Consider the following 26,319-nt stretch of genomic DNA (forward strand, 5'->3'; position numbering starts at 1 on the left):
AGTCCAGGATTATGAGGAAAAACATTAAGATCCACAACATTTATTCCACGGGACATAACTAGGTCCAGAGTATGACTGTGGCAGTGAGTAGGTCCGGAGACATGTTGGACAAAACCCATTGAGTCGATGATGGCTCCGAAAGCCTTTTGGAGTGGGTCTGTGGACTTTTCCATGTGAATATTAAAGTCACCAAAAATTTGAATATTATCTGCCATGACTACAAGGTCCGATAGGAACTCAGTGAGGAACGCTGTATATGACCCAGGAGGCCTGTAAACAGTAGCTATAATTAGTGATTGAGTAGGCTGCATAGATTTCCTGACTAGAAGCTCAAAAGACAAACGTATTTTTTACATTTAAAAAAAAAAATTGTTATTGTAAATGTTAGCAACACCTCCGCCTTTGCGGGATGCGCGGGGGATATGGTCACTAATATAACCAGGAGGTGAGGCCTCATTTAACATAGTAAAGTCATCAGACTTAAGCCATGTTTCAGTCAGGCCAATCACATCAAGATTATGATCAGTGATTAGCTCATTGACTATAACTGCCTTGGAAGTGAGGGATCTAAAATGAAGTAGCCCTATTTTGAGATGTGAAGTATCACAATCTCTTTCAATAATGGCAGGAATGGAGGAGGTCTTTATTCCAGTGAGATTGCTAAGGCGAACACCGCCATGTTTAGGTTTGCCCAAGCTAGGTCGAGGCAAAGACACGGTCTCAGTGGGGATAGCTGAGCTGACTACACTCACTTGTCTTCTTCTCACACTATTTCCACAAAAAACATCTGGGAAGGAGGATAGATTTCCATTCTCCTTATATATATATATATATATATATAAAAACTCTACCTATATAATTTCATTCTGCTGTTTAAGGTATTACTGATGATTTATTTTTTTACCACTGTATATTGTTTACTCTCTGCTCATTCTGTTTTTCTCTACTACAGAGTCTCTGTTGAATGTAGCTGTGGAATGGATTTACAGCCAGTAGAAAGGTGATGCGGGTAGAACACCCTATTGGAAAGCGACTGTCACCTTTGCCTGTAGGTGTTCAAAGCTAACACCATGCCATAAGGAACTGTGTGCTACAACGATTTTACTGTGGGCTGGAACTATTCTTTTGGGCTGGAAAGACCCTCTCCACTTTCAACATGCTGATAGCTAGCAATAGCATTTTCAGAGAGCTCTTCCAATGTCTCTGGCCGACAGCAGGCCTCCGAGCTCCTCAGTCAGTGGAATAGTCCTTAATTAGGAACAACAAACACACTGCACCGCCATCTGCTCTACATAAATAGATATATTGGACACATCAAGCTGCCGTGGAGAGGCTCAAGCCGGCAGCTGGCAGCTGGCACTTCTGCATGTGTGCACCTGTGTCTGTATAGTTAGTGTGTATGTTTTCCTGTCTGCATGTGTGTGTGAATGTTCGCCACCTTGGATCCTGCTCGGAGCCACACACAGCCCGGGCGCCCAGCCTTCGGCCCGGAGATGCTGCAGACCAACAACTACTCCCTGGTGCTGCTGATCCAGCTGAGCCTGTTGACCTTTGACCTGTTCGTCAACTCCTTCAGCGAGCTGCTGAGGGCCGCGCCCGTCGTCCAGCTGGTGCTCTTCATGTAAGACGCGGGGAAGGATGGGAAAGCCAGGGGGTAGACTCTGATGTAAATTCATTATTTAAAGCTTCTTCATTTAAGAGGTAGAAAGGGTGGGAGAAAAGGGGGATTGACACAATGTAAAAAGCAGTGTTTCTCAACTCTGGTCCCTGAGCACAGTGTGTTCAGTGTGTTCATTTGTGTGTCTTCATTCATTTAACGTAACTGTAACTAAATGGAAGCTCCTCTCTCTCTCTCTCTCTCTCTCTCTCTCTCAGTATCCAGGACATAGCCATCCTGTTTAACCTGATCATCATTCTGCTGATGCTGTTCAACACCTACGTGTTCCAGGTGGGCCTGGTGTCCTTGCTGCTGGAGCGCTTCAGGGCCCTGCTGCTGCTCTCTGCCCTCTACCTGACCCTCAGCATCTCCCTACACTCCTGGATCATGGTACGCTGTGTGTGTCACTTAAAATCAAAGTTTATTCGTCACATACACAGTTTACAGCAGGTATGAAAGGTGCAGCGAAATGATTATGTGTTGGCTCCCTCAATGCAGTACATTAGTCAATATCAACAACAAAAAGAGTCAAGTCATAAATAAAAAGTAAGAGAAATAATATGCATAGTAATAATGGACTGTATTTACACTGCATTTACAAATATAAAGTGGGCAGTGAGGGACTTGGTCTAGCAGTGGAATAAATGGTATTTAATAGAACAGCAGCGTTGACTGTGTGTGATGCACTTGACTTTCTTCCCCCCTACTAGCACCGACTTTGTGATTAGCTACTTTATTGAGGTAAAATGTATTTACTATGATTGAGATATGACTGAGATATGTGATTGTCCCACCATATGTGGCTGTCCCACCATCACTAACTGTATGTCACTCTGGATAAGAGTGTCTGCTAAATGACTCAAATGTACAAATGTCAAGTGTGTGTGTTTATGGATGTGTTTGTGTGTACGTTTTTTGTGTAAGGGTTGGATGTGTGGGTAATCAGTGCAAATAATCTCTAAAGTGCAGATCATCTTTGAGGTGAAAATAGTCTCTAAGGTGCAGGTCTGTGCAGGCAGACAGCTAGGATTAGCTGTTCAGCAGTCTGATGGCCTGGTGGTAGTAGCTGTCTCAAAGCCTGTTGTTCTGAGACCCGATGCTCCGATACCGCTTGCCAGGTGGTAATGGAGTGAATAGTCCGTGGCTCAGTTGACCAGAGTCCTTGACGAGCTTAATGGCTTCAAGTTTTCTGTAGGCCTCCGAATCGTTTATTACATGTGTATTGTAATTTACTATCAAATTATGGTTTATTATATGTTTTAGTGAAAGAATGCTATCCCTCAAACTGTATGGTGTATTGGGTTGTGTCTATCTCTGCAGAATCTACGCTGGCTAAAATCAAACCGCTATGTGTGGACTGATGGTCTCCAAGTGCTTTTTGTCTTCCAAAGAATAGGTGAGGCTGTCTTTGATCACACACTTACTGAAACGCATTTTAGGAAACCTTTTAGGCCTGAAATGCAATCCATCTTGGGTGCCTTCATTGAATCAAATAAGGTGGAGATCAGTGCTACATGGCAAATACTTATTGAAGGTGGGTAGTACTACATCAGCCATGCACAAACACACGCACACCCAGCTCTCATACTGTTTATTGATATAGCGTAGTAGATAGGTACCAAGTTGACCCTTGAGTGCCATATGGGTCTGATTTTCATTCCCTTTATCTCCTAATTGGTTAAGAGGATTTATTGTTTGTTGTCTTTTCTGTTTCAAAACCAAATGACTTCAGTGTTTCATTGGCGTGTGATGTGTGTTTGTGTGCAGCGTCCGTGTTGTACTACTACTTCTACAAGCGCACCACAGAGTACCTGGGTGACCCTCGGCTCTATGAAGACTCGCCTTGGCTCAGAGACGCCTTTGCCAATGCCAGGGCCCGCCAGTGAGCAAAGAGCAATGTGTGGACATGAAACTGGTATGGACAGATCCAAAATAAACCCCTCCCCGTCCCGCGGACACAGAGAGACACTGCTACAGGACACAGAGAGACACTGCTACAGGACACAGAGAGACACTGCTACAGGACACAGAGAGACACTGCTACAGGACACAGAGAGACACTGCTACAGGACACAGAGAGACACTGCTACAGGACACAGAGAGACACTGCTACAGTGCGTGCAGAGCTGAAATAGACGCTTCAGTGCACAGGCCTGAGCTAATATGGAGGGGAAAACCAGAGGGAAGACCTCTGTGCTCTATCAGACATGGGACAACTTTAACAAGGAGGGTCAAAAATGTGATTCTGCTTGGATACAGCAAGCCACTTTACAGATCAAGCCAGATGTACAGGCAAACTGGTTTAGGGCCTTGATTAATGGACAGAATGTTATACCAAGATGACTTTGATGCTAACATGTGGGAACTCATAGTTTGATGTGACATTGACACAACAAGTTGTTTTTTTCACACTTTGAAACTAGGTTTGTCTGTGTCATCTATCAATGTAATTATTATGTGTTGTTTTTCATGTGGGATGATTTGTGAGTTTGTGTGCCAGATTTTCTTGTGAAGATGACTGGAAAAGAAAAACCAATAATGTTTTATGTGTTTAAAATGCTTACTTTTTTCCTGCTTTTTGTACAAATGTATTAAACAAAACCCAGACAGTACATACACTGATAAACCGTGTCTGTGCTCAGTATGCACACACATGCGCTCAGCATAAGCACACATTTGTGACACATCAATTTACGTCACAAGCTCTCAGCATTGTGACTGAGCTTACCTTTTTCTTATGACCCTATGCAGTCATTGCATTGACGTAAACCCACTGGATTAACAGATGGAAAAAGACAAACCGTTAAACAGTCATATGCATGCAAAATCTCCAAAAACAATTTGGGTGAATAGAATGTATGCTGTGCAGATACAATATGTCTCAGAATAGGGGACTAAAGATCTACGTCAGTCTATATATTACTGAAGGTAAAACTGGATGTGTCAGTCAATTTATCACCACATCTCTCCTAACCCACCCCATAAATAGTGCTCGACAGTAAAAATACACACCAATACACAGTACGCATGCTTGCTTTCAAGAAGCCACAGACAGGGATCTATTTTTATACCTGGGATTAATCAGGGATTTAGTCTTTAGCCTACAATCCACAGGCCAGTGTTTTTGACAGCAGTGATGTCACCTCAGGCCATGTGTTTATGAAGGTGTCAGCAAGGATGGTGGATAAACCAAGATGTCTTACTCAGGCAGTTTACCATTGGAAAAAATGGTCAATGTTCCTTTCTGTGTAAGTGGGTGTTCCCTCTCTCGCGTGAGTATGCTTTCCCGTGTGAGACCAATGGCTCTGGTCTACTTATTGTCCTCTCCCTGCTCTCCCCATACACCCTGACTAGAAAAAAATTGCCAGGGAAATGTCTCGCTTCTGGCACCACATCCGTGGGGCGGGAACAATAAGTAGACCGGAGTGGCCCGTCCCCAAAGAAATTGAGGCAGGTGTCTCGCTTTCTCAACCATCTCTGGTGTCAGTCCTATGTTAACCTAACTGGGTGTGCACACACACACAGTACTAGAATGCCTGCCACTTTGACCATTATCGATTTGGGTTGATACAGTAAGTGTCTCTTACAGGGGCATTTTGCTTGATCAACCGTGAGCAACAATGCCATGGCTCTGAAAGATCTCTAGTCCTCCTCAGTCACTTGGCTCTCTGCTGCTGAGGTTGACAATTTAAAGACTGATGTGAAAAAACGTCATATTACAGCGGGGTAAGCCAAATAATTGAAGTTATGGAACATTCTTATGTCCAATGCAGATGGACAGTGCACCGTATTATACAAATAAACGCACCAACGACAAATCGACTTCCGAGCCACATGAGGCGCTGTGAAAGTAAATATCAATCTAGAGCTTTTAGCAATCCACTTCCGCTTGTTTTTTTTAATAATAATTTTAATATCCATGGTTTCAACACTTGAGAAGGACTGATACAATTTCGCTGGTGTTCTTATTCTGTCTTGTAACGCCATGTCGTATAATTACGTGGTAACAGCGCAGAAACCGACGGCAGTCAATGCCTGCATCACCGGTAAATGTGTTCTTGTTTCTTGTTAGCTTCGCGCACCTCATCCACTAAAACGTTAAGCTCCCGCGCGAGAAGCCAAGCTACAGGCACTTGCAGGCCAGGCCCCCTTTGATATTGTTTTGCCAGCAAGTCTATCAAGTCCATTAAATAGCAATTTTGAATAACCATCCACGGTATGGGACATGTGGTTTGCATCGACTAATATCATATGGCTAGTTATCAATTGTCATTCAAGTGAACACAAGATAGCACGAGTCAGTGGGTACTCATGCTCAGCCAGGATGTGTTGAAGCCAACGCTAGCTATCTTCAGCTGTTTGTTGATGTCAATTTGTTTGCTACCTAACGTCAGTCAATTGGATTGCTATTAGCTTCTTGTTTAACAGTTTGCTAAGAGTCTTAGACAGGTTTGGAACTTCAGTGTTGCTAAATTACACAGGTAGCAGACAGGCCACTGCAGTGCCAGTCAATATGTCCACCTAAATAATAAATTGGCAAATTATACAATCAGGGACACTGCATAGTTACGAATGTAGGGCAATTTACTTAGTTAGCTAACGTTATCCTTTAACTGCCTGCATTTATTTGATTGCCAAAATATTCAATGTATTATTTACTGTATTATTACTTTCTAGGTTAAAATCACGTGTGATTAAAAACAAAACTTAATTTAAGGCATTATGACACTGACAAACAAATCCCATATTATTAATTTAATAAATCACGCTATCAATACAGTGCAATTTAGTGCATATTTAGTGAGTAAAAATGGTCTGCTTAGCTAGACAAGTATGCCAGTTGTATTCCTAGTAGATAGAAAAACAAATACTTGAACTCCAGAAATGTGCCTTTTCAAAATACAGGAACGAGATCTGCTAGTCATACGGAAAGCACTCCCAAGAACTACTCATTTAACTATTAGAAAAAGTTAGTCCGACTGACTAGACCACCCTCTCTTCTCCAGGCCACTTCACCTCTGCAGAGGACCTGAATCTGCTCATAGCTAAAAACACACGCCTGGAGATCTATGTGGTCACAGCGGAAGGGCTCCGGCCTGTCAAAGAGGTGGGCATGTACGGCAAGATCGCCGTCATGGAGCTCTTTAGGCCAAAAGTGAGTACTACTACCTGTATGTTTGTGTGTGCATGTTAGTCATTTGAATAGAGAGAAAACATTTTGAAACAAGGAGGTACTACCTGAACTTGTTCAATAAGAACACAGAATTATGTTTTACATTGCAGAAGGTTCCACTACGGTGTGCCCTTCTGAACAAGACCCTGGTTTCTTTCTGTAACTGCCATACATATAAACTTATGCCGAACTTGAACATGGACATATGTTTTCACTGGCTTCATTGAAGAGGAACCTTTCGTCTGTTTTGACTGCAGGGCGAAAGCAAGGACCTGCTGTTCGTTCTCACTGCCAAATACAACGCCTGCATCCTGGAGTACAAACAGAATGGGGAGAGCATCGACATCATCACCCGCGCCCACGGCAACGTGCAGGTAGGAGAAAAATAAATATGAGCATAGCCAGTGTCTTTGAGCTGTTGGAGATCAAAGTATGTTCTGCATAACTACAACAGGAATACTCTGCAGACTGAAGCAATAGGATGCCATGAAACTCCTCTTAACTTGACCAACTTATTTATTTTTGCATAGGACCGCATCGGGCGTCCCTCGGAGACGGGCATCATCGGCATTGTAGACCCTGAGTGCCGCATGATCGGCCTGCGGCTGTACGACGGCCTATTCAAGGTGATCCCGTTGGACCGGGAGAACCGAGAACTCAAGGCCTTCAACATCCGCCTGGAGGAGCTGCAGGTCATCGACGTCCACTTCCTGTACGGCTGTCAGGCGCCCACAGTCTGCTTCATCTATCAGGTAGGGAGGGGAGGAGGTAAAATAGGGTGGGGGAGGGACAGGTAGGAAGTGGTGGATGAAAGGGGTACAATGTTGGAGTGGTTGTGTGTATGCATTTATATGGGTGTATGTTGAGGCGGCACGAGTAGGAATGCACGAGTAGGAATTTCATGCTGTTTGAGAGATCATTGGGGAGTCAGAGGGGATGTGTATATGAGACAGTAGTGCTTGTCCGGTGAAAGGGGGAATGTGTGCTTTAGTTAGCAGAAATGTTGTGTGAATATCTGCGAGTGTCAGTCTGATTGTATCTGTGTGTTTGTGCTGTAGGACCCTCAGGGACGGCATGTAAAGACCTACGAGGTGTCGCTGAGGGAGAAGGAGTTCAACAAGGGGCCGTGGAAACAGGAGAACGTGGAGGCTGAGGCTTCTATGGTCATCCCAGGTGAGAAAATATCATGTCCAGGCAGGTTTAGACAATGGTCATCAGGGCCGTGATCCAATCCTCATGAGATTTACTCTATTCTGATGTTCGAAACTCTTAGATTAGTGTTTAAAGATCACTTCCACTGGAACTGCAGTGCCCAAGGGTCCTCTTCTACTTCTTCCTCTTCTAGCGTATTTGAATGTGACTCCCTTGTTGGTCGCTTGACTTGGTGGTTTATGTATTTGTCTATCTGTTTTAGTCCCAGAACCATTTGGGGGGGCTATAATCATTGGACAAGAATCGATCACTTACCACAACGGGGATAAATACTTGGCCATCGCACCTCCCACCATCAAGGTAAGGTCAACCTAAGTCAAAACAATGCAGAGTCTTTCAACTCTTTTCCAACATCATGCACCTTCATAGCAATGATGAATTGGATATAGAGTACGTCACTTCTCCAGATGCTCAAAGCACTTTACGTAGATCAGAGGGAAACTCCCCGCATCCACCACCTCTGTTCCCTTTTCCCCAACAGCAAAGCACCATTGTCTGTCACAACCGTGTGGACCCCAACGGCTCGCGCTACCTGCTGGGGGACATGGAGGGCCGCCTGTTTATGCTGCTGCTGGAGAAGGAGGAGCTGATGGACGGGGCCGTGGTGCTCAAGGACCTCCGCGTCGAGCTGCTTGGAGAGGTACGTGTTGTAGGCCTTCTGTCTCTTTCTCGTGGTCTGTCTCCCTGGCTCTGTGTTTCTGGTTGTTTTCTCTTTTTTTGTGGTCTGTCTCATTTCCTCTCAACGTCTCTGTCTTTTCTTCTTTTTATCTGTCCTTCTCTCCATATAAAGCTTTCTCTGTTGTTCTTTCTGATGTCTCTCTTGCTTTTTCTGTTTCCCTATGATCTCGTGTTCTTTTTATCTGGCTCTGTCATCTCATATCTTGCTTTCAATGATGTCTCTTGAACTCTCCATTTTCTCTGCTTCTTTCCTATTTGACATTCAACCTCTGCATTACACAATTGAGTCTCAATGGCAGAATTATCCTTGAGTGTGTATTGTAAAAAATGTGGTAGTGTACACCGGGCACTTTTTGTAAGTTGATGACATCCCTCCCTCCCTCCCTCCCTCCCTCCCTCCCTCCCTCCCTCCCATGTAGACGTCCATTGCAGAGTGCTTGACCTACCTGGACAACGGTGTGGTGTTTGTGGGTTCCAGACTGGGTGACTCTCAGTTGGTCAAGGTAAGGCTGGACCGGTCATATAGGAAACACCTCGATGAATGTAACCCCCGTAAAGTGTTGGTTTTAACAATAAAACATAAATGAGAAGAAAACAATTGTGTGCCCCAATGGGTAAAAATTGTACAGCTCCAGAAAACTGTTTTTACAAGGTGCTTTTTGAGTATGGTAGAGTGTACTATAGCACTTGCAGACAACAAAGGGGATGATTCAAAGCGGCCGCGGTCATCCCCCTCTTCAAAGGGGGAGACACTCTAGACCCAAACTGTTATAGACCTATATTCATCCTGCCTTTTCTAAAGTCTTCGAAAACCAAGTAACAAACAGATCATTGATCACCATTTCGAATCCCACCGTACTTTCTCCACTAGGCAATCTGGTTTCCGAGCTGGTCACGGGTGCACCTCAGCCACGCTCAAGGTCCTAAACGATATCATAACCGCCATTGATAAAGACAGTACTGTGTAGCCGTCTTCATTGACCTGGCCAAGGCTTTCGACTCTGTCAATCACCGCATTCTTATTGGCAGACTCAACAGCCTTGGTTTCTCAAATGACTGCCTCGCCTGGTTCACCAACTACTTCTCAGACAGAGTTCAGTGTGTCAAGTCGGAGGGCCTGTTGTCCGGAACTCTGGCAGTCTTTATGGGGGTGCCACAGGGTTCAATTCTCGGGCCAACTCTTTTCTCTGTATATATCAATGATGTCGCTTTTGCTGCTGGTGATTATTTGATCCACCTCTACGTAGTCGACACCATTCTGTACACATCTGGTCTTTCTTTGGACACTGTGTTAACTAACCTCCAAACGAGCTTCAATGCCACACAACACTCCTTCTGTGGCCTCCAACTGCTCTTAAATGCAAGTAAAACAAAATGCATGCTCTTCAACCGATCGCTGCCCGCACCCGCCCGCCTGACTAGCATCACTACTCTGGATGGTTCTGACATAGAATATGTCGACAACTATAAATACCGAGGTGTCTGGTTAGACTGTAAACTCTCCTTCCAGACTCACATTAAGCATCTCCAATCCAAAATTAAATCTAGATTCGGCTTCCTATTACGCAACAAAGCCTCCTTCACTCATGCTGCCAAACACCCTCGTAAAACTGACTATCCTACCGATCCTTGACTTCAGCGATGTCATTTACAAAATAGTCTCCAACACTCTACTCAGACTGCATCCAATTTGCTATCACAGTGCCATCCGTTTTTTCACCAAAGCCCCATATACTACCCACCACTGCGACCTGTATGCTCTCGTTGGCTGGTCCTCGCTACATATTCGTCGCCAAACCCACTGGCTCCAGGTCATCTATAAGTCTTTGCTAGGTTAATCGCCGCCTTATCTCAGCTCACTGCTCACCATAGCAACACCCACCCGTAGCACGCGCTCCAGCAGGTATATTTCACTGGTCATCCCCAAAGCCAACACCTCCTTTGGCCGCCTTTAATTCCAGCTCTCTGCTGCCAATGACTGGAACGAATTGCAAAAATCACTGAAGTTGGAGACTAGAGGTCGACCGATTATGATTTTTCAACACCGATACCGATTATTGTAGGACCACAAAAAGCCGATAACGATTAATCGGCCGATTTTTAAAAAGTATTTATTTGTAATAATGACAATTACAACGATACTGAATGAACACTTATTTTAACTTAATATAATAGAGCAATAAAATCAATTTAGCCTCAAATAAATAATGAAACATGTTCAATTTGGTTTAAATAATGCAAAAACAAAGTGTTGGAGAAGAAAGTAAAAGTGCAATATGTGCCATGTAAAAAAGCTAACGTTTAAGTTCCTTGCTCAGAACATGAGAACATATGAAAGCTGGTGGTTCCTTTTAACATGAGTCTTCAATATTCCCAGGTTAGAAGTTTTAGGTTGTAGTTATTATAGGAATTATAGGACTATTTCTCTCTATACCATTTGTATTTCATATACCTTTGACTATTGGATATTCTTATAGGCACTTTAGTATTGCCTGTGTAACAGTATAGCTTCCATCCCTCTCCTCGCCACTACCTGGGCTCGAACCAGGAACACATCGACAACAGCCACCCTCAAAGCATCGCTACCTATCGCTCCACTCGGAGCGAGTGACGTCACCGATTGAAACGCTATTAGTGCGCACCCCGCTAACTAGCTAGCCATTTCACATCGGTTACACCAGCCTAATCTCGGGAGTTGATAGGCTTGAAGTCATAAACAGCTCAATATTTTAAGCATTGCGAAGAGCTGCTGGCAAACGCATGAAAGTGCTGTTTGAATGAATGCTTACGAGCGTGCTGCTGCCTACCATCGCTCAGTCAGACTGCTCTATCAAATATCAAATCATAGACTTAATTATAACATAATAACACAGAAATACGAGCCTTTGGTCATTAATATGGTCGAATCCAGAAACTATCATTTTAGAAAACAAAACGTTTATTCTTTCAGTGAAATACGGAACCGTTCCGTATTTTATCTAACGAGTGTCATCCCTAAGTCTAAATATTGCTGTTACATTGTACAACCTTCAATGTTATGTCATAATTATGTAAAATTCTGGCAAATTAATTACGGTCTTTGTTAGGAATAAATGGACTTCACACAGTTCGCAACGAGCCAGGTGGCCCAAACTGCTACATATACCCTGACTGCTTGCACGGAACGCAAGAAGTGACACAATTTCCCTAGTTAAAATAAATTCATGTTAGCAGGCAATATTAACTAAATATGCAGGTTTAAAAAATATATACTTGTGTATTGATTTTAAAGAAAGGCATTGATGTTTATGGTTAGGTTTGGTGCAACGACAGTGCTATATCATCACCCGTTTGGCGAAGTAGGCTGTGAGAAATTAACAGGCACCGCATCGATTATTTGCAACACAGGACACGCTAGATAAACTAGTAATATCATCAACCATGTGTAGTTAACTAGTGATTATGTTAAGGTTGATTGTTTTTTATAAGATAAGTTTAATGCTAGCTAGCAACTTACCTTGGCTTCTTGCTGCCCTCGCGTAACAGGTAGTCAGCCTGCCACGCAGGCTCCTCATGGAGTGCAATGTAAGGCAGGTGGTTAGAGCGTTGAACTAGTAACCGGAAGGTTGCAAGATCGAATCCCCGATCTGACAAGGTAAAAATCAGTCGTTCTGCCCCTGAACAAGGCAGTTAACCCACCTAGGCCGTCATTGAAAATAAGAATGTGTTCTTAACTGACTTGCCTAGTTAATTAACGGTGTAAAAAATGTATTTTTCAAATTCGGCCAAGTCGGTGTACAAAAATATCGATTTCCGATTGTTATGGAAACTTGAAATCGGCCCTAATTAATCGGTCATTCCGATTAATCGGTCGACCTTTATTGGAGACTCATATCTCACTCACTAACTTTAAGCATCAGCTGTCAGAGCAGCTTACCGATCACTGCAGCTGTACACAGCCCATCTGTAAATAGCCCATCCAACCAACTACCTACCTCATCCCCATATTTGTTTTGTTTTTCTGCCCTTTTGCACACCAGTATTTCTACTTACACATCCTCATCTGAACATTTATCACTCCAGTGTTTAATTGCTAAATTATAATTACTTCGCCATTATGGCCTATTTATTGCCTTACCTCCTTACTTCATTTGCACACACTGTATACAGATTTTCTCTATTGCGTTATTGACTGTATGTTTGTTTATTCCATGTGTAACTCTGTGTTGTTTTTGTCGCACTGCTTTGCTTTATCTTGGCCAGGTAGCATATGTAATTGAGAAGTTGTTATCAACTGGCCTACCTGGTTAAATAAAGGTAACATAAAAATTGCCCAGTAATCGAAAGGTACAGATCAAACCAGTTTTGAAATTCAAGAGTATAAGAAAGGATAAGCAAGCATCACTATTTTTTTCTGTACTGAGTGGTGGACATCATCCCCTTTGTTTCAAAGAAAAATAAGTATGGTCAAAGTCCACTTGTTATTTATCTGGAGTTGTCACATTATTGTTATGGCTTGTAATGGAAATGATTATTCCCCTCCAGCTCAATGTGGACAGTAACGACTCAGGGTCGTACGTGGCGGTGATGGAGACCTTCACCAACCTGGGGCCCATCGTGGACATGTGTGTGGTGGACCTGGAGAGACAGGGACAGGGCCAGCTGGTCACCTGCTCTGGAGCGTTCAAGGAGGGCTCCCTCAGGATCATCCGGAATGGTATCGGGATCCACGAGCACGCCAGCATCGACCTGCCAGGGATCAAAGGTCAGTAGGAGGGCTTCTGGGCCCTATGGGGGGGGGGCGCTGCTCTCTGGACAATTACCCAATCAACCCTTAGCCCCTATCCCCCTGGACAGTTGAAGATCTGAAGGAGTTGAATTGGTATAAGCAATATATGGTAGTTCCTCTACCTCTGATAAATTAGGGCCAAATTCGAGCTGGCTTGAATGGAATTGTCAAATTCAAGCTGGGTGGAGGGAAACCCAGGCCAGCCCAGTTTCACAACTGGTGCCAGCTCAATTAGAATCCGGGCTGGTGACGCCGTTACTACACAACCACCAAGCTGATCACTGCTGGATGCTGACGCAACATTTAGCTAGCTTGTCTGGGCTTGTTGCTGTCAGCTAGCACATGGACATGCAGTAGTCAGACATGACACGAGTTACCACCATAGCTGGATCCTTCATTCATTTTTGCACAACACAAACTTTTAGGAGAACAGTCAGCCCTAGAATGCCAGCTACCTAAAGCATTAGCTTGCAAATCAGTTGAAACTAGCTAACGTGTGCTAGCAGGAATTTTAGCTGATCAGGTCATATTTAATGTTCGTTAGCTACATCATATCAAACCTGTCGTCTGGTTTGCTTGGTTAGCTAGCTAGCTAATAGCCAATGCCATGGTAAGCAAGGTTGGAATTAAGCTAGCTAGCTAGCCTCTTGTATGTAAATCCCATATATTTGGGGACCCTATTAGATTTTTTAAATGTAATTCAGTCTGGTATTAGAACGGTAGCCCCTATCTGCAAAGGCAGGGTGTCTGCGGAAAGCTGAGTATCTTGGCTATTGATCTGTGCCTTAAAATCATTGGTGTGTCTTACTACTGTGACTTACTACTGACTCCAATTGCTCTTAAATACAAGTAAAACTAAATGCATGCTCTTCAACCGATCACTACCTGCCCGCCCGTCCAACATCACTACTCTGGACGGTTCTGACTTAGAATATGTGGACAACTACAAATACCTAGGTGTCTGGTTAGACTGTAAACTCTCCTTCCAGACTCACATCAAACATCTCCAATCCAAAGTTAAATCTAGAATTGGCTTCCTATTTCGCAACAAAGCATCCTTCACTCATGCTGCCAAACATACCCTTGTAAAACTGACCATCCTACCGATCCTCGACTTCGACGATGTCATTTACAAAATAGCCTCCAACACCCTACTCAATAAATTGGATGCAGTCTATCACAGTGCCATCCGTTTTGTCACCAAAGCCCCAAATACTACCCACCACTGCGACCTGTACGCTCTCGTAGGCTGGCCCTCGCTTCATACTCGCCAAACCCACTGGCTCCAGGTCATCTACAAGACCCTGCTAGGTAAAGTCCCCCCTTATCTCAGCTCGCTGGTCACCATAGCAGCACCCACCTGTAGCACGCGCTCCAGCAGGTATATCTCTCTGGTCACCCCCAAAACCAAATCTTCCTTTGGCTGCCTCTCCTTCCAGTTCTCTGCTGACAATGACTGGAATGAACTACAAAAATCTCTGAAACTGGAAACACTTATCTCCCTCACTAGCTTTACGCACCAGCTGTCAGAGCAGCTCACAGATTACTGCACCTGTACATAGCCCATCTATAATTTAGCCCAAACAACTACCTCTCCCCCTACTGTATTTATTTATTTTGCTCCTTTGCACCCCATTATTTCTATCTCTACCTTGCACATTCTTCCACTGCAAATCTACCATTCCAGTGTTTTACTTGCTCTATTGTATTTACTTTGCCACCATGGCCTTTTTTTGCCTTAACCTCCCTTATCTCACCTCATTTGCTCACATTGTATATAGACTTATTTTTCTACTGTATTATTGACTGTATATTTGTTTTACTCCATGTGTAACTCTGTGTTGTTGTATGTGTCGAACTGCTTTGCTTTATCTTGGCCAGGTCGCAATTGTAAATGAGAACTTGTTCTCAACTTGCCTACCTGGTTAAATAAAGGTGAAATAAAAAAAACTACCATATATGAGCATACGAATGTATAAGGGCAGGCTGTGCCGATGACCTAATTTCAAGATGGTTGCTACCTACAATCCGGTTAGAGTTGTGAAGCATTAACGAAATGCACACGGAATTTGTTGATTCACACCGAAAGCTGGGACTCCACAGATCACGAGGATGTCTTTTTTTGTCTGTCTGTGACCTACCGTTATTGATCACCAGCCCCAAAATATTGATTTCACACAACGTTTTAACCTAACAGCAAACATCTTACAAGATAAGCTTCGATTTGGCCTGTGTTTGAGCTATAGTTACTTGTGGGGTGTGACATTAATCCTTAAGTTGGTAGGAACAAATGTAGCCTATTGCCAATGGTATCTGATGATGAATGACTTAATGGCAACATCGAATGTCCGAGTGACTATCTTTGTTTATGAAAAATATGATAAACACTTGGATATCCTCTGTATGTCCCTTGACACCACCACAATGTTTAAGAGAGGTTGCTGTTCTAGAAATGTAGTTTTCTATAGTGAACAATCGCTTTTGGGCACATCCAGTGTGCCAAAACAGTACAATTACCACATTCGGACACTTGTACCCTTGATACCACATAACATCACCACAATGTTTGAGTGAGGTTGATATGGTAGCAATTGTGTTTTTATACTTAACAAATAGCAGTTAGGGATTGCAAATATGTAATAGCACAGGAATTATCTCATTTACAGATGTGCCACTTTGGAGAGGTTTAGGGACACTTGGAAATGTCCCGTGACCACACCTGACACCACTTACTAAGATATCTGCCCATTTCTCATTAGGTCTATCAATCCCATTTTCTTCTGATATTGTTCACATGTTGTGGAAGCCATGTGATGTTATTCCAGCTTTGGGCATCAATAATTCACTTATAGCTTGTCAATGAAAGATTAGTTTCAAAATATTTTTTTTATTTTGTGTGTGCTTGATCTTGTGTATTCTGAACTATGTAACTCCTATCTTCTAATAATTTAATAATTTCCTCATCTCCCCGATGTCTTTTTCCCAAATAAACCCAAGTTTTGGCACGTCAGAATCATGTAATTACACATGAATAGCAGTTACTTTTGGGTATGTCGATTTATGCGGAAATCTACATTTTCCCATTACATCTAAGAGGCTAGCCTGTTATGCTAGCGAAGACACTAACCGTTTAGCTAGCTAGCTAACATCAGCAAGCTAAATACATGGCTCTGAGTCTGGCTGGCACTGTCAGGAGTATGGGATAATGTTAGTTACAGCATGGTGAGGGTGAATTAAATTCTTCAACGTCATGCTAGCTAGCAACATTAGCGAAACCAGCTGCAGTCACATATTGGCTACCTAGCAACATGACATCATTTCTGCAGGCAGGGGAAATGCAATTTGAGCTAACCCACCAAGGCCAGCCCAACCCGGGTTGACTTCAAAGTGCCAATGGAAATGGGGCTTCAGTGGGATTTTCTCCATATTGTTTGCATCTGAATAATCTTTGCCGTTTATGATTGTCGTTTTTCTTTTTTTATCGGCCTCTTACTCGTGAACACGCTGATGAGACGCAATTAGTTTACTTGGGCAATCAATGAGGCCCAGATAGAGAACAAAAACCTTAAGAAACTATCGGGGCCCACCAGGACTGTGGCCACGGCACAGATCAATTAAGCTACAGCGTTGACTCCTTTCTAGTTCAGGGTCCTGTTCACTAGGCACCTAAATGGAAGAAAACAGATTAGAACCGGGAGGGACTACCTGGACTTAATCCAATAGTAGTCCAAATAAGAATCTCATTATTGTTTTCTGTTGCAAAATACTTTGAAACATTTTCTGTTGTTTGCCCTAATGAAACACCACCTAGATAGAGTGCTGCTTGTTTTCTAGTTCAGTGGAACACTTGACGTTTATTTTCCTCCATATTTTGTTGTTGTTGTCCTCCCAGGTTTGTGGCCCCTTCGCTCGGAGGCTGGGAGGGAGACAGACGATATGCTGGTCCTGTCTTTCGTCGGCCAGACAAGGTGAGACAACCAGTGGTGGCCTTATAGAAAGGTTCTGCACGTGTTGACCACAATGCAATCATCCCCTGTCCAATCTGGTGAAGCCTTGCCTAATGCCACCATATCTTGTTTATATGATCGAGTTGTTGATTTGACACCTATTATAACAAAAGGGAGAATAGACAGACAAAACAAAACATTTATTTAATTTTGAGTGTCAGACATTGTTGACATGGATTGATTTTTATACCAATTATAACAATATAAGGAGTTTACAAAGGTTGAAATGATCAAATGCATGAAGAAGCTGTTGGTCGCTAAATCCGGCGAATACTAGGACCATGCAATATCGGGCAGCTGGATCTTGTCTGAGTAGCTTACTGTGAATGTCCTCACTTACTATTACACTTAAACTGATTCACTAAGATCTTCCCACTATAGTGCTGTCTGGTCAGAACATTTTGGGGCCCATACTGGACACTTGGTCCAATAATGATTATGCTAGTTGCACTCAATAAACACTTGTGGCAATAATAATAACGGAACTACTCTTATTGCAATGGACGCACACAACACTTAGTTAGGAAACAGCATGTGAACAGTTGATCAGCACTTCCTCTTTCTTGCAACGGCATGTAAACACTTTAACTTGAGGTGTCTAGGGCGGAGCCCTGCATTGCGTCCAAGCATCCTTATTGGTTGGAAAAGCCAAATGATTGACATGTCTGAAAGCCAATCATATTGAGTGAGCCAGCCATTTTTACAATGTAAATTTCTTATTTACACTGAATAAAAATATAAATGCATCATGCAACAATTTCAAAGCGTTACAGTTCATTTAAGAATCAGTCAGTTGAAATGAATGAATTAGGCCCTAATCTATCGATTTCACATGACTGGGAACACAGATGCCTTTAAAAAAAAATAAGTAGCAACGTAGATCAGAAAATCAGTCCGTATCTGGTGTGACCACCATTTGCCTCATGCAGCGTGACACATCTCCTTTGCATGGAGTTGATCAGGCTGTTGATTATGGCTTGTGGAATGTTATCCCACTCCTCTTCAATGGCTATGCAAAGTTGCTGGATATTGGCCGGAACTGGAACACGCTGTCATACACGTCAGTCCAGAGCATCCCAAACATGCTCAATGGGTGATGTATCTGGTGAGTGTGCAGACCATTTTCAGCTTCCAGGAATTGTGTACCGATCCTTGCGACATGAGGCTGTGCGTTATCATGCTGAAACATGAGGTGATGGCAGCGGTTGAATGCAGGGCTCAACATTAAGTTTTGTCCGCTTGTCCATGGTAAGTGAAATAAATAGTTGTACAACCAGAATGTAGATTTCAGTTGTCCGAATGGACAAGTTAAAAATCACAACGTCAAACAATTACTCTGATCATAATCGGATCAGGCGGCGGCACTGCCACAGGACAGTGCGTGCTAGGCATTCTGAGTAAATTGCCTATATTCCTATTTGCTATATCACATTTCAATTCATGTTATATTTACACAAAGCAAGAGAATAATATATATGTGAAATGAACAAAAGCCTAATCCTATTAACTGAAATATCATAAAACAATTAAGACAAAATTATAGTTATGAGGAGTATTTTCAGAGATATTCTAAAAGTATTTAATGTCCTAAAGTTTGCAGCTTTTAAATGTGAATAATTATGACATTTGGAGACTATACTATTCTCATGTTTATTTTGAGTGACATATTTTAGGCCACAAGAAGTGAAATTGAGCCAACAATACCACGATGGAGAAATCAAATGAGGAGTCAAAAGGAAACTTAGGCTACAGCTGAGGAATGCTAATGAAAGAAATGCATAGTTGGCCGATGCCGAATTCCGTATATTTATTCCAGCAATGTGCAACCTACAACAACACATATAGTAGTCTAGGCCTAATAAGAGAGGATGAGGAGGTAAAAATGGGAATCAGTTTATAATTATCAAGTTCTGAGGACAGCAGAGTTGCTCTGCAGCCCACGATGATTTAAAACCCAGCACCGCACAGCCAGCCGGGCACTTTGACTGTGACACTCGCTCCATCTACGAGCTTCATCTTTGTTCTTCACTCATTTTCAGTCACCCCTTTGGCCGATGGTGTTACGGACCGTTGTTGTTGGGTCAAGTGACTTCTGGAATGGCAGGACAATGAGCCTCAGGATCTTTTCATGGTATCTCTGTGCATTCAAATTGCCATTGATAAAATGCAATTGTGTTCGTTGTCTGTAGCTTATGTCTGCCCATGTCATAACCCCACTGCCACCATTGGGCACTCAGTTCACAAAGTTGACATCCGCAATCCGCTCACCCACACGATGCCATACACGCTGTCTGCCCGGCACAGTTGAACCGTGATTAATCCGTGAAGAGCACACTTCTCCAGCGTGCCAGTGGCCATCGAAGGTGAGCATTGCCCACTGAAGTCAAGACCGTGGTGAGGACGATGGACGCGCAGATGAACTTCCCTGAGACAGTTTCTGACAGTCTGTGCAGAAATTATTCTGTTGTGCAAACCCATCAGCTGTCTGGGTAGCTCGTCTCAGACCATCCCGCAGGTGAAGAAGCCGGAAATGGAGGTCCTGGGCTGACGTGGTCACACGTAGTCTGCAGTTGTGAGGCTGGTTGAACGTACTACCAAATTCTCTAAAATGACATTGGAGGCGGCTTATGGTAGAGAAATTAACGTTAAATTCTCTGGCAATGGCTCTGGTGGACATTCCAAATTTGTGCACAAAATTTGAGATAAACTTTTTGTGCATATGGAACATTTCTGGGATCTTTTATTTCACCTCATGAAACATGGTACCAACACTTTTATATTTTGGTTCAGTATATAATAAGTTGTTCTGTGTTTGTGTGTGTCCTCAGGGTGCTGATGCTAAGCGGGGAGGAGGTGGAGGAGACTGAGCTGCCTGGCTTTGTGGACAACCTGCAGACCTTCTACTGTGGCAACGTGGCCCACCAGCAACTCATCCAGGTATACACAAACACACACACACTAATTATGAGGGAAAAAATCGATAGTTACATATTGGGATACTATTTTTGACAATATATGGTATAATTTTGAATTTCGCAATATAATTTTTTTGCTAATTGGCTGTACCTGCACAAACTCCTATTTCCATGACTGATCAGAACTTTTCTCATGGCTCTCTTATCCCTCTGAGGCAGACGTATGGTGAGCAATATGTTTGGAACATCGAAACGCAATACAATCGCAGTATTGATTTGCAATACAGTGCCTAGAAAATATTTATACCCCTGGACTTATTCCACATTTTGTTGTTACAGCCTGAATTCAAATTTGATTAAATTGATTGTTTTTCTAACCCAGCTACACACAATACCCCATAATGACAAAGTGAAAACATGTTTTACATTTTTGGGGCTATTTTATTGAAAATGAATTACAGAAATATCTCATTTACATAAGTATTCACACTCCTGAGTCATTACTTTGTAGAAGCACCTTTGGCGGCGTTTAAAGCTTTGAGTCATCCCGGGTATGTCTTATCAGCTTTGCACATCTGGATTTGGGCTCCATGCTGGCCGGGAAAATTCCTCCACGAGAGGTTGAAAACCAAATGGCCAATAACCTGTCCTCCTACAAGGCCTATGGTAAAATATATGTTAGTTATGAACAGTAGCTTATTTCCCAAATATTCGAACCAAGAAGATGTCCTGAAGTTGTGGCTTTCAAAAATAACAAGAATGAAAGTCGATTGCCTCGGCCTAGGAATAGGCTGTTCTCAATCACAGCTTTATGAGAGATGGGACAAACGATATTATTTATTGTTCTATTATTTTGAGGCAAATTTAGCAATTGTTATCCAGTACTGCAGACTGCTTCTATCCAGCCCATGATGTAGGCCTATAACCTAGCTCACTACGGTAAGACAGCCCGTTCTTCATCAGACAGTCACTGCTCCATCATGTGCGTCTGCCACAGACACGCACACACACAAACCGGTGCCACGCACACACACAAATGCAAGGGCACCCTTGCAATTTTTCTTTGGAGCAGAATCTTCTGTTTTCTCTGCAAAACTGATTGAATGGCTTTTTTTTTTACCCAAGAGGCACCTGACACTTACCACAAGTGAGAAATTACACATAAACAAGAATCACTTGCCATAAACCAAATGAATTCGAATTTTGAATAATTTAATTCACCATTTTTTACTTTGAAAAATCGAATGATCTATTTTTTTGTGCTGTTCTAAATCAAACAAATACACGTGTGAACACAAAGTTTTCAAATAGTGAATCGTACAAAGGTGCTGATATATTTATGTGTGTGTGTGTGATTCAGATCACGACAGGCGGTGTGCGTCTGGTAATGCAGGACAGCAAGGCCCTGGTCTCTGAGTGGAAGGAGCCGCAGGGCCGGAACATCAGCTTGGCCGCATGTAACTCCTCCCAGGTGGTGCTGGCCGTGGGTCGGGCCCTCTACTATCTCCAGATCCTCTCTGGGGAACTCAAACAGATCAGGTACACACAACTCAAATCCATTTTGACTTTATTTACAGTGTTGTTAAACAGCACCAGAGACTTGGTGAGCCCCATACCAACTGATTTGTAAATACGTGTGAATTAAAGTTAAATCAACAGAAGAAATGACAGTGCCTTCAGAATGTATTCATACCCTTTGACTTACTCCACATTTTATTACAGCCTGAATTCAAAATAATTTAAATTAATGGGGTATTGTGTGTAAATTGATCGACACACAATACCCCCATAATGACAGTAAAACATTTCTGTATAATTATTTTGAAAATGTATTGAAAATGAAATATAAGTAAGTAAATGTCATTCACAACCCTGAGTCGATAGTTTGTAGAAGCACCTTTGGCAGTGATTACGGCTGTGAGTCTTTCTGGGTAAATCTCTAGCTTTCCACACCCGGATTGAGCAATATCTGCCCGTTTATTATTTTCAAAATTCTTCAAGCTCTGTCAGATTGGTTGTCGATCATTGCTTGACTAAAATGTTCAGGTCTTGTCATAGATTTTCAAGTAGATTTAAGTCAAAACTGTAACTTGGCCACTCAGGAACATTCACAGTGTTCTTGGTAAGCAACTCCAGTGTAGATTTGGCCTTGGGTTTTAGGATATTCAAGGATTCACGGAGCTATCATCTCAAGTAACACAGCAGATGCAACGCATTGAATATTTACATTCACTCATTTTGAAATGAATTTTGTAACTTTGTCCCAGAAGCGTTTAACTGCAAGGCATTCCCACATAATTTGAAGGAATGTGCCTATCTGATTTAGGGGACACAGTGAACAGTTGGGAGTTGGGACCATTTTCATTCTAAAACTTTTCCTTGGTGTTAAATACGGTCTGTGAACAAACTTTTTAAAAGATTGATGGTTCGTATTACGGGATGCCAAGGTTGTATTTTTCAAAATTCTGTTCCAGTTAAGGGTTGTTCAGAATCACTTATCTGTGGATCATACTTTTTTATTGGCTAGCTCAGCATATGAGCTTTCCAAAAGTTTATTTTTTTTATATATTATAGTGATCGGTCCTTTCGGGAGCCTAGATAAATTATTTATAAATTCCATAATTGGATAGTTCAGTAGTTGCGTTTTACAAGGGACTCCTTAGGCCAACATAGCTGACTTAAGTTTAAAATATATGGGGGGGGGGTTACCTGGTAATGTGTTGTCTTACAAATCTTTGAATGTCCTCAAACCATTGCTATCCGTGATATCTGCAAGGGTACGGATTCCACATGTGAAACATTGGGGGGGGGATGCAAAATGCTGCCCTCCAAATCGCAAGGCATTATTGACGATGAGCATGCCATTTCGATTACCAGTTACATTGTTTTTCAAGTTTGTGCTAAAGAGAAATTATGTGAGCAATAATAAAGCGTAGTTTAACATTGTTTAAGGGATATGTCAGTTAAGACCTCCTCTTCCAGTGCGATAGGATACATCATATTTCTCTCCATACTCAGCCAGTGGGGGGTAGAAGAATCATGTCTAAACAAATTTAGGATGGGACGAAATGCTAGTGCCTGGAAATAGCGAGGAAAAACAAATTGGTACAGTTTAAGGCGTATAATGCAGACATTAGGGATGGGGGGGTGAGCATGCCGGTCTGGCAAGGTGAGATGTAGTCGTTGTTTGTGTGTGTCTGTAAGTTGTTTGTATTTGGAGTAAAAATAAATAAATATTAGTGCTAGTCATTTGTTTTGTTGAAATAATTTAATACAAAAATGAATCCAATCCCATGCCCTTCTCTCTGTCCCCCGTCAGCACGGTGGAGATGGAGCATGAGGTGGCCTGCCTAGACATCACGCCCCTGGGGGAGGGCGGAGAGTCGCCCCTCTGCGCCGTGGGCCTGTGGACGGACATATCGGCCCGGGTCCTCAAGCTGCCCTGCTTCACCACCCTGCACAAGGAGATGCTCGGAGGAGGTGAGAGGTGGATGGAGATTCAACAGTGTACTTAAAGGGATAGTGAGGGAGGAATGGATGGATAGATGGAGCAACTGATTTGAACCTTTTGTGTAGCCAGGTAAGTCTGTGTAACTTTGAGAAAAAGCCAATTTCCCACTGTGGATGGGTACGAGTACGCGGTTCAAGGTTTTGTATTTGGTAACTATTAATTGACAACATTTTAATAAATGCAACTATTTAGCAGGTTCAATTTATAAGCACTGACAACATTTCTAATGCTAAGATGTGTTTGTTGTTTGGAGTCTGTCATTGAAAATATTAGTTTAGTTTTCAGTTGAGTGTCAGAACAACCAGTAATTGGAGCAACTGTTATTGCAGCCCTGTTTCACGCTAACACGCCAGCATGCAAAATTATATTCCAGAGTACTCGAACCCAGACATTCTTTCAAATGTCCATCCCTAATGTCCGCCCATTGTTTTGTTGCTCCCGCACATGGTGTTTTAATAAAGCTTCTCAAATATCAACATTTTTATAAGGATATCATGATTGGGAGCAGCAAAGAATTGGCCACACATTCTCTGTATTCGACATTCTCTTTGTCCTCCTGTTGTTATTTTTGGATGTGTTTATAAACCCCTCCTATTCAAAGCCTGTGTAACTTGGCCATGAAAGGGGAGGGAATCCTAAGGGACAGAAGCACTCTACTGCTGGGTCCACACGTCCTAGATCCATTTGCAATGTTGCACAACCGTGTGGAAGATGTTATTGTGGGACCTAGCTGTCAATGCCTTCTTATTTGTTCTCGAAGGATGAATAATAGTTGTTTTGAATTGACAGTGGAATTCTGCTGCTATTCTGAAGCTTTTCACACATTTGACGCGATTTTGTGTGTGTGTGTGTGTGTGTGTGTACAGAAATTATCCCTCGCTCCATCCTGATGACGACGTTCGAGGCCAGCTACTACCTGCTGTGTGCCCTGGGAGACGGAGCGCTCTTCTACTTCGGCCTGGACCTGACCTCAGGTCAGGCTGCTGGAGAAACGCATACTTCTGTTGCCGTTTGATTGAGTCCAATTTTTATAAAAATTCCAGACAGTTAACTGCACCGTCATCTAATTCATTGATAGAACAAATTAGGTTAAGATGTGTCAAATAGGAGGCTGTTCATTGTGTCTTCACAGCTGCAGTTCGATTCTGCTTCAGAATTCTGAAAATGTATTGAAAATGTCGAACTCTTCATTAGAAATACAATGAGTGTGCAGAACATTAGGAACACCTTCCTAATATTGAGTTGCACCCACACCCACTTTGCCCTCAGAACAGCCTCAATTGGTCAGTGCATGGACTCTACAAGGTGTCAAGCGCTCCGCAGGGATGCTGGCCCATGTTGACTCCACCCTCTGAATGGGACAAATACACAACCCCCTTCATGTGCGCTGATTAAAGTGGATTTAACATGTGACATCAATAAGAGATTCACCTGGTCAGTGTATGTCATGGAAAGAGCAGATGTTCACAATGTTATTGACACTCGGTGTATATTAAAAATGGAAAGGGTTTTGGATTGGAATTTCCGCTTATCTCCTGAATAGACTGACTTGAAAGTGCACTTACCCCTGGCAGGTTTGCAAACTTATTGTTAAACTGTTGGCATTGACCCTGTTGTGTTGCCAACAGGTGTGCTGAGCGAGCGTAAGAAGGTGACTCTGGGCACCCAGCCCACGGTGCTGAGGACCTTCCGCTCCCTGTCCACCTCCAACGTGTTTGCCTGCTCCGACCGGCCCACCGTCATCTACTCCTCCAACCACAAGCTGGTCTTCTCCAATGTCAACCTCAAGGAGGTCAACTACATGTGTCCGCTCAACTCCGAGGGCTACCCCGACAGGTTAGTCAGTCGCGCGCGTCTCAATAGTCCAAAGTGGCATCCTTAGCACTTCTTCTCCGTTTGGACTGATGTGGGACGAATTCAACAGGTTTAAACAGAAACCTTTTTTTCCCCCTGTCATCTGTCCTGTGTTTTCAGACCAGTGCAAGTGGTGGAGAGGAGACGTTGATTATTTTTCTCATTCAACGACTCTAAAGAAAGAACAGGAATGATTGCAAAGCTAGAAATAAATATGTAACTTATCTGTTGTTGGTGTGTGGTTGTAACCTGCGTTTCTGTGTCTTTGGCAGTCTGGCTCTGGCCAACAACAGCACTCTCACCATCGGGACCATCGACGAGATCCAGAAGCTCCACATTCGCACAGTTCCACTCTACGAGTCTCCCAGGTAAGAGGGAGCAACACCAGTAGAAATAGTTACAGAGTAGAAGTATATCTATCCGATGGATTTACCCTCAGGTAAATCAAGAGTGAAATATTTATTTCAGTCTCTTTTTTACTCTTTCTGCTCTGTCACTCACTCCCCCCTCCTATCTCTCCACTTTATTCTTGCTCCCTCCCCCT

At 42.9% G+C, this 26,319-nt stretch overlaps 2 protein-coding genes across 3 annotated transcripts in view; both read left to right on the plus strand.

The window, feature by feature from the left end:
* Positions 1 to 1,493: 1,493 nt before the first annotated feature.
* On the plus strand, positions 1,494 to 3,543 carry LOC120025086 (transmembrane protein 138). Its single transcript, XM_038969521.1, has 4 exons — positions 1,494 to 1,621; positions 1,876 to 2,047; positions 2,978 to 3,053; positions 3,425 to 3,543. Exons 1-4 carry the CDS (start codon positions 1,494 to 1,496, stop codon positions 3,541 to 3,543), a joined length of 495 nt encoding a protein of 164 aa, XP_038825449.1.
* Positions 3,544 to 5,573: 2,030 nt separating this feature from the next.
* The window catches only part of LOC120025146 (DNA damage-binding protein 1-like), a 28,329-nt gene continuing 7,583 nt past the window's right edge, over positions 5,574 to 26,319 (plus strand). Inside the window, exons 1-16 of one of the 2 annotated variants that reach the window (XM_038969595.1) lie at positions 5,574 to 5,703; positions 6,664 to 6,812; positions 7,088 to 7,204; positions 7,361 to 7,582; positions 7,889 to 8,003; positions 8,245 to 8,342; positions 8,524 to 8,682; positions 9,140 to 9,223; positions 13,245 to 13,464; positions 17,381 to 17,456; positions 20,324 to 20,432; positions 21,771 to 21,949; positions 23,730 to 23,890; positions 24,788 to 24,895; positions 25,550 to 25,757; positions 26,048 to 26,143. In XM_038969595.1, coding sequence (XP_038825523.1) covers positions 5,643 to 5,703; positions 6,664 to 6,812; positions 7,088 to 7,204; positions 7,361 to 7,582; positions 7,889 to 8,003; positions 8,245 to 8,342; positions 8,524 to 8,682; positions 9,140 to 9,223; positions 13,245 to 13,464; positions 17,381 to 17,456; positions 20,324 to 20,432; positions 21,771 to 21,949; positions 23,730 to 23,890; positions 24,788 to 24,895; positions 25,550 to 25,757; positions 26,048 to 26,143 — 2,162 coding nt within the window. In that variant the 5' untranslated portion in view covers positions 5,574 to 5,642. Of the gene's footprint in view, positions 5,704 to 5,771; positions 5,874 to 6,663; positions 6,813 to 7,087; positions 7,205 to 7,360; positions 7,583 to 7,888; positions 8,004 to 8,244; positions 8,343 to 8,523; positions 8,683 to 9,139; positions 9,224 to 13,244; positions 13,465 to 17,380; positions 17,457 to 20,323; positions 20,433 to 21,770; positions 21,950 to 23,729; positions 23,891 to 24,787; positions 24,896 to 25,549; positions 25,758 to 26,047; positions 26,144 to 26,319 lie in introns of those variants that run through there. The other variant, XM_038969596.1, reaches the window with a different exon arrangement.

This window comes from Salvelinus namaycush, chromosome 30, assembly GCF_016432855.1.
Source record: "Salvelinus namaycush isolate Seneca chromosome 30, SaNama_1.0, whole genome shotgun sequence".
Taxonomy (NCBI): Eukaryota; Metazoa; Chordata; class Actinopteri; order Salmoniformes; family Salmonidae; genus Salvelinus; species Salvelinus namaycush.